We start from the raw sequence: 14,414 nt of genomic DNA, 5'->3' as shown, positions 1-14,414 counted from the left end.
AGAGCAGGAGGCAGAGCTGGACCCCAAGGTTGAGGGGCTTTCACCCAGCCCCTAGGGCCTGGCACTTTGAACTTGGAGTTAAAGCCTCCAAATTGTAAGAATAAACTCCTGTTTGTTACGGCCATCCCATTTGCAGTATATTCTTGTCAGAGCAGCACTAGGTAACCAGAACAACAGGTCTGAAGGAAAATTTCCCAAGATTACCTGCACAATGTTAATATTGTGAAACAGATGTAGATAAGCTTCTTCAGCTCATACAAGAATAACTCAAGGAGCTTTTTTGCTGCATTAATTGAATTAATATGTACTATTGTGTTGAATTTTTAACTTTGGGTTATTTTACTATTTTTTTTAACTTCCCTCCCTCTCTGTCTCTTTTTAAAACAGGATCTTCTACAGGAAGGCAGAGATGCCCTGGCTCATTTCATCTTATTTTTCTTCAGAAGAGTTCATGTGTTGTTCTACTTTCTCTGGAATAATCATTGGCTGTAAAAGGAGTGGAACTGTCAGGTTCTGTTTTTCTTCTTCCCTCTGAGAGACGTGAATTCCACCGAGACAGACTGGAAGAAGACCCTGCTCCCTCTCCATTTCCCTTTACCCATCACTCTTGGTTTATCCCTGGTTTGTCAAACTGTGGACTCACTGGCCACTGGTCTCTTCAGAGCAACCAGCTATGAAATGTCTGCAATTGCCTCATGCTAAAGCCCAAGGAGTAATTAGGAACTTAGGAGACCTTGCCACTCAGGAAATACCAGTGCTGTAGATGGTCCTAGTGCTTCTCGTAAAGAAACTCTTGAGTGTTTCTTTCCACAAGTGAAAATAGGTCCTTGTCCTCAAACCAGAGGTCACAGAAATGGGTGCTTTGTCCTGTGCCTCTCCCTGGGTACCACGCCCATCCAGTGACCTGCTGGCTCCATTGTCTTGTCCCTGTCAAGATCTGCAGTGCCCTGGCTTCTCCTTCTCAACCAGTCCTCTCTCCCCATCCCAGCTCCTCCCTTCTCTGAAAAATCAGAGGGAATGCTCTGTCCTTTATACTCAAATCCAATATGTTGCCCATCTGCACTCCCATCACCATGACTGGAAGCCCTTCCTCCACTCCTGGTTACCACCACCACCACCACCACCACCACTACCCTGCTGCTGGATGCTCCCTAACTCTCTTCAGACCCCTCTTCTACAAAATTCACATTCTTTCCTCACCTTTATCCCTCCTCTCACTGTCCTGTGACCCCCCTCATCTGCCTTCACCACTCCCAGTGCCTTCCCTGTACCATCCACCCCTGCACGTGGGCATCCTACACTGCTCTGCCGTCCTCCTTCAGCCCCGTGTGCTTCAAACTGTGAGAGTTTTAGTCCATGCAGAAGAAGCAAGACCAGAATGAGTTATCAGTTCATTACAAGGCAAAAACTTGTCACCGTTTTCCTGTTGCTGAGTGGTTTCGCTGTCATTGATGGGCGGGCTCTTTGCCAGTTGAATTTGTTTTTCTCATTCTCTTCTGCCCTCCTTTATGTAGCTCTTTCTCCTTCATTCTTCTCTTTTTACCTTTTTGTCTACCTCATATTCTCTCTCTCCCCTTTGAGAAGTATTATAAGTATTAAGAAAGTTTATTATTATAAATGAAAAGTTCTATGTGCACCTTGAGTTCTTGTAGGAAAATGTTATTTAAAAAACTAATAATTAATAAATAAATATTGTTATTTCATTGAGCATGAAACACCTGTGCATAGTTCTTTTGTGAAGGAGGATCTACTTATTCCTGCTCATAATTTTGAACATTTTGATCACGTGTAGCATCACCTTTGTCCTTCACAATGTGAATGTCCCTACATTTTTTAGTGTGTCTCAGGTTATGTCCATTTACTTCCTTCATCACTTCATCACTAGTTTATGGGTGACTGGCATGGAAGAGATCCTAAAGCTTTTTTTATTTACTTATCTTTTAAATCTTTTGAATAGTTAACTAATTCATAGCATTCAAAGTCAAAATAAAAAAGGTGTGCAGTGAAAACTCTAGCTCTAATTTCCTACCTTGAATCCCAGTTATATTTATTAAATTCTTTTATTTATTTATTTATTTATTCAGAAAGCTTCTCATTCACTTTATTTTAGATTTCTTTCTTTCTTTTTTTAATTTTATTTTGATTTGGGTGAAGATTTACAGAGTAAATTCACTTTTCATACAGCAGTTCACATATACTTTGTCTCATGTCATTGACCAAAATTGACAATGCAACAGCTCCCCTCCCACTTCCTCCCCATAGTTACCTCTTCCCAGTGTCCATCCCTCCATACTGTTCTGCACCCTGAGCTATCTCCCTGTGCATAAGCAGCCCTTCCTTCTCCCATGATTGTTCTCTCCAGGGCGTATATTTATTAAATTCTTATATATTCTTCCAGAGTTTCTTTATAACAATGCAAGTTAAATACATATTTGTATATATCTACTTAAAAGATATATATAAAACCCAAAAAAGTGCATAAATATATTTATTACACAAAAGGTAGTAGCATGCAATATACATTGTTCACTATCTTGATATTTTGCTTAGCATATTATACTTACTTAAGTGATATTGTACTTATGATGATCAGGCACTGTTTTAGGTGTTCTACAAATGTTAACACATTTACGCTTCATAATAACACTATGAGATGACCTAACCTAACTAACTCACTGCCATCAAGTTGGATCTGACTCATAGCAACTCCTTCTTAGGTTTCTGAGGCAGTATCACTATGGAAGTAGATTGCCCAATCTTCCTTCAGAGGAGTGGCTGGTGGATTTGAACTGCCAGACTTGTGGTTAGCAGTCAAATGCCTTAGGCATTTTGCTACCGTAGCTCCACACTATGAGGCAGGTATTATTGTTATTAGCTCTGTTTTACTGTTAAGGAAACTGAGTAGTTAGTGGAGAGACACAGAACAGGGGTTAAATAACTTGGTCAAGGGCACACAGCCAGTAAGTGACTGAGCTGGGATCAAAAGGCTGGGATTTAGGCAGGCTGTACTCAGAGTTCAGGTTCTTTTTCTTTTCTTTTCTAAAATTTTGATTTGGGTATAAGTTTACAGAGCAAATTCATTTTTCATTCATCACTTCACACACATTTTGTTTTATGTCATTAAATGCAATACGCACAATATAACAGCTCTCTTCTCACTTCCTCTCAGTGGTTAACTTTTCCCTGTGTCCTTCTCTCCTATGCATTCTTGCCCTCTGAGCTATCTCCCTGTGCAAATACTTCTTTTCTGATCTCCCATGGTTGATTGTTCTAAGGAGTGTAACTACCTAGCATAATCGTTCAGCCCACAGGCCTGCCTATTGTTTGGCTGAAAGCCATGAGAGTGAGTTCAAATGCCAGGTTCGAAGGATGACCAGGGGTTATAGTCTAGGGGGTTTAACCAGTGTCTATCAGAGCAGGAAGACTGGTCTTTTTTTTTATGATTTTGCATTTTTTTCCCCCACATTTTTCTCCCACTCTATGCAGTATTTCCAATTTTGATCCCTTTCTGAGTGGCTGGCAGTGGTAGCTGGGCACCTTCTTGTTCTTCTGGTCTCAGGGTCATGTAAGCTGAGGTTCACATGGTCCATTAGTCCCTAATTATTTCCATGTGTCTGATTTCACCACTCTTTGCTCTGAATGATGAGAGATCAATTGCTGCATCTTAGCTGCTCGCAAGCTTTTAAGACCCCAGGCTTTACTCACCAAGGTAGGATGGAGAACAATGTTTTTGTGTAGTGTGTTATGCCAATTGAATTGCTCTCCTCTGTGGCCATGGTCCTGAGCCGAGCCAGGAGGCCCAGCAAGAGTCCAGGTTCTTAATTGCTATGCTGTACCACCTCCGGGAGAGCTTACCATGGACCACAGAGAACATCATGCCTTTTATAAGCTGCACTGTGTTCTGTCAAATGGTTGTACCATCATTTATTTCATCAGCACCCTTTAAATGGACACCTGGGTTGTTTCTTATAATTTACCATTATAAACAACTCTGAAATAAAGAATCAGGTGTATTTGTATATATAGGGGTATATTTGTCCACTAAAATTCTGGTGGTGCGTACATATGTTTGTAACTTTGCTAGATCCTGGCATACTGCCCTTCATGGGGTTTGGACCCAATGGAGTGCTTGTTCCCTACAGCCTCTCCAGCTGATTGTTATTAAACGTCTGATGTTTTGCCACATTAAGGGGTAAAAAAATGATATTTCAGTGGAATTTTAATTTGCATATTCTTTATAATGCATGAATCTGAGCATCTTTTTCTATGTTCTGGAACATCTCCTTTTCTATGAACTGACTGGCTATTCATTATCCTTTGGTCCTTTTTCTGTTGGGTTGTTAGCTTAGTTGTTATTGGTTCCTAGGAGCTCATTATATATCATTGTTAAAGCCTTCATTGTAACAATGCCTACACCCTTAGATTTCCAGTAAAAGATTATTAAGGCTTTTTCCCTCCTTTTTTTTGGCGGGTGTGTTGGTTTGATTTTGTGCTTACAACCTCTCTCAGCTTCCCCTCAAGGTAGAGGGAGCTGAGGCAGGTTGGCAAGGGGTGTTGGTAGGCAGGCACCATGCCCAGAGAATCAGAGGCCTAGGAAAAGATGACTTGGGATACACTGAATATTAGAACCCAGGTCAGGAGGAATGCCACAGCCAGGGCATCTATGGAGCCAAATGGGAGACGGAGGCCTGGTCAGGCTTAGGAAGTGAGGGGCGCCTGGTCAGGCTTAGGAAGTGAGGGGCACCTGGTCCAGGCGGATCCAAGAGCAGCCTCCTCCTATCCATATGCTAGATGCAAGGAAGCAACATCAGTCTGTCGCCACCTTGAGCCCCGGACCAGGGTTTACTTTGGCTCCCCAAATCCCGCAGAATTCCGCCCCGTATACCTGGGGACCCGGGCTAGGCTGCCCGCGGGGCTGTCCACCCACGGAAAGATGCTAGCTGGACCAACGCCTCCCGGGCCTGTGAGCAGGCAGCCACGAAGCCTGGCACCTGCAGGGGCCTGCCCTTGCCCTCCCCTGGGTTCCGCAGGGCGGGAGTGGAAGCCGGATCCCGCACTTTCGTTTTCGTTTCCCGGAAGGATAGCGATTACCGCAGCGCCTTTGCGCGCTTGCTCGCTCGCGGACTGGAGAGCACACACCTCGGCGCATCTGGGAAACGATTCCCTCCCACGCGCCCTTCCAGTTTTCACCGCCAAGTTAGGGGGTTAGGGGAGGAGGGCCCGGGAGCTCCGGCCCTGGGCTCTGCAGTCGCAGCCAGTGGAGCGCTCCAACGGAAGGCCGGTTGGCTCCCTCACCTCCACCTGTAATGCAGGTAAGAGCCTGGCGGCTGAACCACGTAGGGTGCGCGAAGCCACCTGCCCTCTTACCCCCCTTTCTTTCTCCATAACCTCAATTTTCACATCCATTTTATTAGACCTTTTCCCTGGCTGGAATTTCACTTAACATGTTCCCAAACTTCACCATCCCTCTCCCCAACCCTCATTCCACCGCTAGATACTGGTCCTATTGGTTACCCCCCTCCCCCGCCCCACTCCCTCTCAGAAACCTCTCTCCCAAGGCAGCTCCCAAGGCTTCTCCATACATACCAAAAAACAAACAACCAACCAACCATCGAGTGGATCCGTTTCCAAGGCGGTATCACTATGGAAGTAGATTGCCCAGCTTTCCTTTTGAGGAATGGCTGGTGGGTTTGAACCACCAGCCTTCTGGTTAAGAGTCAAGTGCCTTAGGCACTATGCTACCAGAGTTCCCCAGTAGCTCCTCCAGACTCTGCAGTCTGCTTGTCGCCTTGCTACCCCTAGCCAACAAATGTGAGGTCCCTGGCAGTGTCTGCACCAGTCAGGTTCTCCCATCTGGCAAACCCAATTAGAACCCCTCTCCATTCCCTAAAGGAGCTCTGGTGACTAGTGCCTAAGGCATGTGACTGCTAACTAGAAGGCTGGTGGTTCAAACCCACCAGCCACTGCTCGAAAGGAAGGTTGGGCAATCTACTTCCATAGTGATATCGCCTTGGAAACCCAAGGAGGGGTTGCTATGAGCCAGATCTGACTCCAGGGCAGTGGGTTGGTTTGGTTTGGCCATTCCCTAAGGAAGCCCAGTACCTCCTCCCAGAGCTGGGTCCCCTTCCTAAACCTCTAAGGCCATTCTGCACTACCCTCTTTGCAACATCCACACTCATTTTTTATGAGACCCCTCCCTGGCTTTCATGCAGAAACCCCGAAGTCTGACCTTCAGCAGCTCCCTGGCTGGCATTTCCCAGGTAGTTGTTTCCCTGTTCCTTTTACTTGGAAGAGGGTGATGCAGTGGACTGAGAGTTGCCTGCACTTCCTAGGCCAAGGGTGGGCTGGTCCAGAGCCTCTTCTCCAGCAGCCAGAGAGACAGCCACCCCACCCTCACCCCTTAGGTGTAGTCCCTTAGTTACTTTAAGTTCAGCACCTGGGGGTGGGGGCAGTCAGAAATGAAGTGGGAACTATCCAAAAAGGTGTTGCTTCCTCTTTTATGGCAGCCAAGGCTTCTGGAGTTTGCTTTGCTGGCTGCAAGTGTAAAATCTTTGCTAAAAATTGCCCTCCTCAGATTCTGAGAAGTGGATGTAGAGCTCTGGAAGATCCCAGAGTGAACAAATGACTCTTGCCTGAACTGGCTTCACTTTTCCTTTTCACCATGGGGCAGCCTGTGGCTGGCCATAAGCCCCAAGGAGCCTCCTGTCTCTACAAAATCCTATCATTGTTTTCATCTCATCTTGATGGATGAACCAAATCAGCACTGTGGGCTATGCTGATTGTAAAATTATGAAGATACAGACTTCATTTGGTGGGGACTGTTGAGTTTGGAAATTTATCTGAGAATCTCTTTATATGTGTATACATGTATATAAAACCCACTGCCATCGAGTCGGACTCATAATGACCCCTCCTGGTTTCCGAGGTGATATCACTACAGAAATTGATTGCCCAACCTTCCTTCTGAGGAGTATTTGGTGGGTTTGAACTGCCAGTCTTCTGGTTAGCAGTCAAATGCCTTAGGCACTACGCCACTAGAGCCCATATATATATACATATATATACAAAACATGACATTTGCCAGTTCAAAATGCTTTAAGTGCATAATTTAGTGATATCAATTCCATTAATCATTGTGCAACCATCACCCATAATCATTGCCAAATTTTTCATCACCATCTTTTTCTTTTTTGAAATCAGTATTTGTTTGCTTGCTTATTTTTTTTTTATTTCTGGTTGAAGGACTTTTTCTCCTGGGCTCTCAGGTACCCTTGTGTCCTCTCACAAGGACAGGTTCCAGTGAGTGTTCCCAAGTCCTCGGATTTCAAGCTTAGAGTCAAGTCTTGGCAAGGGAAACTTCTGCTAGGGTTAGGCATATGCATGATAAACCTTGACTTGGAAAGATAAAATACAGCTCAGTCTTTATCAAATATCCACTGTGTATAAGATGTTGTTAATAGCAAGATGAAGACATATGTAGGTTTTGCTTTTAGGATAAACATAATCTATTGGCAGCAATGAACGTGCTTTCCAAAATAATTCTTATACATTTAAAGGTGACTGAGGCTTTACCATGGTGTCCTTCTTTGACTTCTCTGATTTTCCTCTCCATAGAAGGGAGCAATGGCTGGCTCTCCTCTGAGCTCAGCAGCAGCCATACCACCCCCAGCCACGCAGGCCCAAGCCAGATGTGAAGCTCAAGTGCAACTGCTGGGTGAGGGGAGGATCTGTAAACTGCCTGGAAGACTCCGTGAGTAGAGGGAAGAACAGTTTTTTTTTTTTTCTCCCAGCGTATCAGTGTAAGGCATAAACTCTTTTTATCCAAGCAATTACTTTCCTTTAGGTTTTCTATTTCCTGGCTGGATTTCCTTTAATTTTTCCTTTGCAAGGAAATCGGAGAAGGTAAATGTGAATTCTTGCTGTGGAGAAGTCATACAGCTGATATGGCCAAACAGGTGAGGCAGGTAGTGGTCTCATTGATAAGATGAGGGTTGGGATTAGATGAGCTATTGGGTGTCTTCCAGCCTGCAGACCAAGAGCTGGGGACATGAGCCAGAAGGGAAGAAAGTGAACAGTTGTATACACACACACACACACACACACACATATATGTATATATATTTTGGGGCAATCTACTTCCGTAGAGTACTGCCTCGGAAACTCAAGGAGGGGTCGTTGTGAGTCGGGTCCAACTCGATGGCGCATAACAATAACAACAACAATATTTAATTTAAAAATTATATTTAATTTTTATTGTTATAAAAGTAAAAAAAAAAAAAACAAAAAACTCATTGATGTGGAATTGGTTTTGGCTCATAGTGACCCCTCCTTGGGTTTCTGAGGTGGTATCACTAAGGAAGTAGATTGCCCAATCTTCCTTCCAAGGAGTGGCTGGTGGATTTGAACTGGCAGCCTTCTGGTTAGCAGTCAAATGCATTAGGCACTACGCCACCAGAGGTCCCAGCCAGGTCCACCCAAAGATAACTATGAGAAATGTATTGGCCAAGTCCTTTTCTTTCTTTCTTTTTTTCAAAGTAATGCCCTTGCCTGAGGGAATGCATAACCATGGAGCAGCCTGTAGATCTAAGCCCAGGTGTCTGGCTCCGGAGACCACGCTCTGAATTGACACACTTATGATGAGAAATGTTCTTCTAAAGCAAGATGTGTTAGGTCTAATGCTATATAACAAATCATTCCAAAATGTAGTGGCTTAAAACAACAACAGTGATTGTTCTCTGTCGGGGTTTCTTTAGGTCAGAAAATTGGGACCGGAGTGACCAGGCAGTTCCGGCTGGAAGTCTCTGATGAGGTTGCCGGCAGATGTGGGCTGGGGCTACAGACATCTGAAGGCTTGGCGGGGTCTGGAGGGTCCACTTCCCATGTAGCTCATTTGTGTGGCTGGCAAGCTGGTATTGGCTGCTGACAGGAGGCCTCTGTACCTATCATCTTAGATCCCATGACTCACATTCATGGAAATTTATGAGAGTCTTCAGACAACCCAGCTCTGGTCCTTAGTAGATACCTAATAGTCTTAAAAGATAGGGCATGCTAAATGACTCACTTTCCAGTTAACAACATCCCAAATAGGCAAATTGCTGACACCAAGTAAAGATTTGACCTTTCACATGGCTGGGGAGTGTCAGCCTGCTGTTTCTCACATTTCTAGGCATCTCTTTGCCATTTATTCCCAGCCGCCCACCCCTCTACCTCCTCCTCCTCCAGCTTCCATTCTAATAGTTAGGGCTGATTTGCCTCAGCAGGAAGGTGAACAAATAAAACAAGTCCCACTTAGCTTTGTGAGTCAGAACTAAGTGGAACACATGTTATTTTCCCGTAGCACTCACTTTTCTGTATTTGTTTGTCCAACAAAGATGTGCAGTAGAGCTATGGAAAGTCTACTCTCTTTGACTGTAATATCTAGGGTTGCAGCAAGTGAGAGGGGAGGGGCTTGGATGGAGGGATGGGATCTCCAGGGGCTCTGGCAGGGTGTCCCCCCCACTCATAACAAGAGATTCACAACTATGCTCTGTGGAAGAAGACAGTGAAAGAGGGTTTGCCCCCACCCCCTGGTCTGTGTCCATCAGGTTCTGCCTGATGAGTTAGGAGCTATGAAGGGACATAGCTGCAGGCTAGGAAAATAGCAAGCAGTGAAGGAAGCAATTGAAAGACCCAGGATGAGGGCACAGGAAGTGAGTCTGGGAGGAAGGGATGCATCTTCAACGGATGACTTGGGGAAACTTTGAGACAAGAGGTTGTTTAGAAATTGCCACCGTCACAGCCTCATTTGATGACAGAAACTGAGACTCTTAGAGTCATCTGTGATCTTAATGGCCAGATTGGGCCTCAAACCAGGACTCTTAATTCTCCATCCTGGGTCTCTCTTCATTTTCCTGGAACTTATTCCTCCTGCGTGGTGCAAATGGATAATTTACTCAGCTGCTAACTGAAAGGTTGGAGGTTGGAGTCCCCTCAGAGGCACTTCAGAAGAATGATCTGGCAATCTACTTGCGAAAAATCAGCCATGGAAAACCCTTTGGAGCACAGTTCTACTCTGACACACATGGAACTGCCGTGTGTCTGTGAGATACAATTCTAATAAGCATGGCTTTAGCCCACTCCTTTAGGCATTTTATGTTTATTGAGCACCTACCATGTGCCAGGCATTGCTTCAGGTGCTGGGGAGGCAACAGAGATTAGCAAGGTTTGTGCCTCATGAGCTAACAGTCCAGTGGGGGATGAGTGACTACATGAAGAAGTGCTCTTTCCAGTGATAAGGGCAGTGGGGAGGGGGCTAAGGAGTGGGGGAAGGTACACTCTGAGCATGGGAAGATGCTGACCTTCAAGGGAGACACTGAGCCCTCCAACAGTGACTTGGGTAGGCAGTTCCTCCTGCTGTGCCAGCTGGGGGCTTTGCCCAGATCTGTCCCAGAAGCCGGAAACTGGCCAAGCTGGAAATCCCCACTTGGCAGGCCACTGGGCAGGGAGAGTAAGGTGATACCTGGCTGGAGTCTTGAGAGACAAAGATGGTTAATGTGAAGGAACTGAAAATATCAGTAGGTTATTGCAGAGAGGGGGAAGTCATGAGCTGGTCTGCGAATGAAGACCCAGGAAGTTTAATTTGGTTTGATTGATAAGGGGAGTCCCAGGGAGGAGGTCTGGGAGGCTCGTCTGTCTAGTAGAGTCTTCCGTGATTTGTTGAACTTTCATGTGTTCTGGGTCATGGGTCAAGCACCAACAATTAAATGAATGCATATGTAATACATACATAATGTTACACAGAAACATGTAATTATATCAAATGTAAAATGTAATTTCAAAGAACAGAAGATGCCAGAAAGGCAAAGAACAGATCACCAAAACGGAGAAAATGATGGGAGCGGAGGGATGGGCAGGAGACCATCTGCTCTCAGGGCCTGCTCAGGGTGGGCTGTGCTCAGGGTGGGCTATGCTGTGGAGGTGACTCAAATGAGGACCTGAGGTTGGAGACAAAAGAGATTGGTGGGGGAGAGCCACTTGTCTTGCCCCTCCTTCCCCCAGCCCGTACCCTTGCCGGTTCCAGGCCTCCAGCCCGCGCTCTGGAGCAGGGAAGACGTGATGCACTGGCTGCGCTGGGCGGAAAAGGAGTACTGTCTGCAGCGCACGAGCGAGCACAGGTTCGAGATGAACGGCCGCGCCCTCTGCATCCTCACCAAGGACGACTTCCGGCACCGCGCGCCTGGTTCAGGTTGGGAAACTCACTGCCCTGCTCTAAAACATTTTTTACGGAAACCCGAGTAGGCCAGGGTGTCCCAAGTGCTCAGTGGGGACCTAGAGAGGGAGATGAAGGGAGTCGGTGTTGGGTGTCATGGTGATCTCCCAGCGTTGCATAAACATTTGCCTGGTGGTTCCTAGCCAGAGCAGGTCTTCTGCAGAGCAGTTGAGTCGTCTATTTTTTTCAGAGCCCCGTGGGCCTCTTCTGTTCCTTCAACTTTCCCTCCTCTCCCCTGATGCCAACCCCCCTCATTTCCCACCTTTCTGCCTCCCACATCCCCCTTCCCTCCCCGCTCCTAAAAAAACTCCAAAACTAGAGAAAATATTTTTTTTTGTTCACACTGAGGTATAAATGACTGATAATCTCTAAAGCTTTGCCTCTCAATAACCCAAACCCACGGCCTTCCAGTCGATTCTGACTCATAGTGACCTGCATTGGGTTTCCAAGCCTGTAAATCTTTATGGAAGTAGATTGTGGAACCGCCCACCTTCTTTCTGGTTAGCAGCCAAATGCCTTAGCCACTACTTCCCTCAGTGCTTTAGGGCTCCTTGCCATCAGTGCTCCTTTGCCTCTCAGTTGGAGTTTTTGTTTTAGCCAGAAATTAGGTCTGAGGCTAAAGGCATGAATTTCCAATGATGATGTCTCCAGCAGCAGAGAGTTTGGTGGGGCAGGGAGGGGTGGCTGGTGGTGGGCAGCAGAGCCTTCCAGGCATCTAGAGAATCACACCTCCTTCACAGCTGGCCTGTTCTCAGGAGGCTGTCAGTGTTTTTGCTGATTTGGTATCTTTTTTTTTTTTTTAATAATACACTCAAGTTTTCCACGTAGCTCTCCTTTTGGCCAAGCAAGCTCATTATGCATGTGATAAACAAATTTTCTTAAACATTCTGATTTACTTCCTTTCTTTAACACTCACATGGCCAGTCCCATATCACATCCCAACTTCTATCATACACTTTCCCCTATAAGCCTCTGCCAGTGACTGCTGGGAAGGAACTCTGGTGGTACAGTGGTTAAGGCATTTGGCTATTAGCCACAAGTTCAGGGGTTCAAACCCACAAGTCACTCTGAGGGAGAAAGATGAGGCAGTCTGCTCCCGTAAAGATTTAGAGTCTTGGAAACCCCAAGGCTTGCCTGGTGGTTCCTAGCCAGAGCAGGTCTTCTGCTATGTGGTTGCTATGACTTGGAATCAACTCAATGGCAGTGAGTTTGTTTGGTGTGGCTACTGGGACTTAATTCTTATATTTAAGAGCCTGGTGGGAGGTAGAGATAGGCAGAGGACAGAGAGCTGTCTCTAGACCAGACTTTCCCTATAGTTGTGACAGTCCTGCCAGAGGCCAATCTGGTCCTCTCCCTCTCGTGCTTCCCACGAGCATCCATGGGCCTCAAGTGCCCACTGCCTACATCACATCCCTCTGGCTGCTCTGATCCCCAGCATGACTCTCTGCCTAGGGATTCCCTTTCCTTCCTTCCCCACCAGCAGCACCTTAGCCCAAAGGTGTGAATCAAGAGAGATTTCTGGGCCCATGGACAAGGCCCCCAATTTCTGCCTTGTGGGAAGAAGCTGTTTCTGTCTCTGAAGGATGAGACATTGGAAAGAAGTGTCTTGGACTGTTTTGCTCCTTAGAATTTGGGGGTAGTCCTTTCATAAAGCTTGGGGAATCCAACGAACCTTAGAAGAACAGTCTCCACTCCCAGGGACACATACAGTTGTACAGGTTGTGCACTGTACAACTCAACCTGTCAGGGCTGAGATGCAGCCTGACCTTGCCAAGCTATGTGCCCTGGCAAGGGCTGCATCCACCAAGAAGAAAGAATGCAACAGTGGCCTTGCCCAGCCCTAACCTCCTAGAAGCTGCATCAGGATCCCAGCCCTCATCTTGAGAGGCAGGTGACCATGGAGAAACATGGCTGGCTATCCCCACCTGGCCAGATTGGCAGCTTGCTGTCCCACCCCCCTGTACAGGTGACGTCCTGTATGAACTGCTCCAGTACATCAAGACCCAACGGCGAGCCTTGGTGTGTGGGCCCTTTTTTGGAGCAAGCTTCAGGCAAAAGATGGCCGTACAGCAGCCCACTAGCCCCCTGCAAGGTGAGGAGGCTTTTGTGGCGCTCTGAGACTCGCCCCAAATTGGCCTCATTGGGAGAACAGGGCTTCCTCAGAGCAGAGTAATGAAAGAGGCAGTGGGTATGGGGCGAGTTCCCCATCTTCTTCCATCCCTGCCTCCTCGGCCCTCACCTCCTGGCTTTGGGAACGCTCCTGGCAACCCTTCCTAAGAGGCCCTGCTTCTCATCTCCCCCTTACTCTGCTCTCTTCTCCAGCAGGTTGTCTCTTTCCTGTCTCTATTTCCTCCTCTCCCAGTCTCCCCTGAACTCACTCTCCTGAGGCTTTCAGCCCTGCTGCTCCAATGAAATGGTTCTTGTCAGGGTCTTCAGAACCTGGACTTGTAGGATTATTCACTCTCAATCATTATTTACTGTGACCTCTGGTAGCCTTTGACCTGGATCACAGCCCCCCCCCAAACTCTTTCTTCCCTTGGGTTCCAGAAAAATCCATTCTCCTGGTTTTCCCCTACTCCACTAGCCACTCCTGCTCAGCCTCTTTTGCTGGTTTTCTCTCTCTTACTTATAAATATTGAGGTACTCAAGGGCTCGGGGGACCTCTTCTCTATCTACACTCAGACTCTGGATGATCTCATGTAATGCTGATGATTCCCATAGCTGGTCTCCAGCCCTCACCTGTCTAAATTCTAGACTCACACACCACCACTGCATGTCCTGTGGGCACCACAAACCTGACATCTAAATCAACCATCTGATTTCCTGCCCTAATGTTCTCAGTTGTCTTTGTTCCTCTCTTTCCCTCCCACTCTCTTCCCAATGGTCACCAAATCCTGTTGGCTCTACTCTCAAGAATTCAACCACTTCTCACACCTCCATTGCTACCTACAGTGGTCCAGTCTCCATCATCATCCCCTGTCACCAGGAGGAACACATAGGCCTCCTCAGTGGTCTTCCTGCTTTTGCCCTTGACCCCTGATGGTCTATTCTCAACACAGCAGCCAGAGAGATTCTTTTGGAACTTAAGCAAGATCATATTACTTCTCTGCTCAAAAATCTCCCAATAGCTCCCATCTAACTCGGAGTTGAAGTCACAGTCCTTACA

The 14,414-nt window shown here is 46.6% G+C and overlaps 1 protein-coding gene across 1 annotated transcript in view; it reads left to right on the top strand.

Annotated features, from left to right (window-relative positions):
- ETV7 (ETS variant transcription factor 7) overlaps positions 1-14,414 on the top strand; it is a 30,152-nt gene that overhangs the window by 10,402 nt on the left and 5,336 nt on the right. Inside the window, exons 2-5 of the mRNA XM_007939395.2 lie at positions 5,249-5,312; positions 7,615-7,750; positions 11,060-11,224; positions 13,215-13,340. Of these exons, the coding sequence (XP_007937586.2) occupies positions 5,249-5,312; positions 7,615-7,750; positions 11,060-11,224; positions 13,215-13,340 (491 nt within the window). The remainder of the gene's footprint in view (positions 1-5,248; positions 5,313-7,614; positions 7,751-11,059; positions 11,225-13,214; positions 13,341-14,414) is intronic.

Source organism: Orycteropus afer, unplaced genomic scaffold (genome assembly GCF_000298275.1).
Source record: "Orycteropus afer afer isolate SDZICR_OR568_19922 unplaced genomic scaffold, OryAfe1.0 scaffold00059, whole genome shotgun sequence".
Lineage (NCBI taxonomy): Eukaryota > Metazoa > Chordata > Mammalia > Tubulidentata > Orycteropodidae > Orycteropus > Orycteropus afer.
Note: the sequence above shows the minus strand (reverse complement) of the source record. Positions and strands in the feature narration are given on the sequence as shown.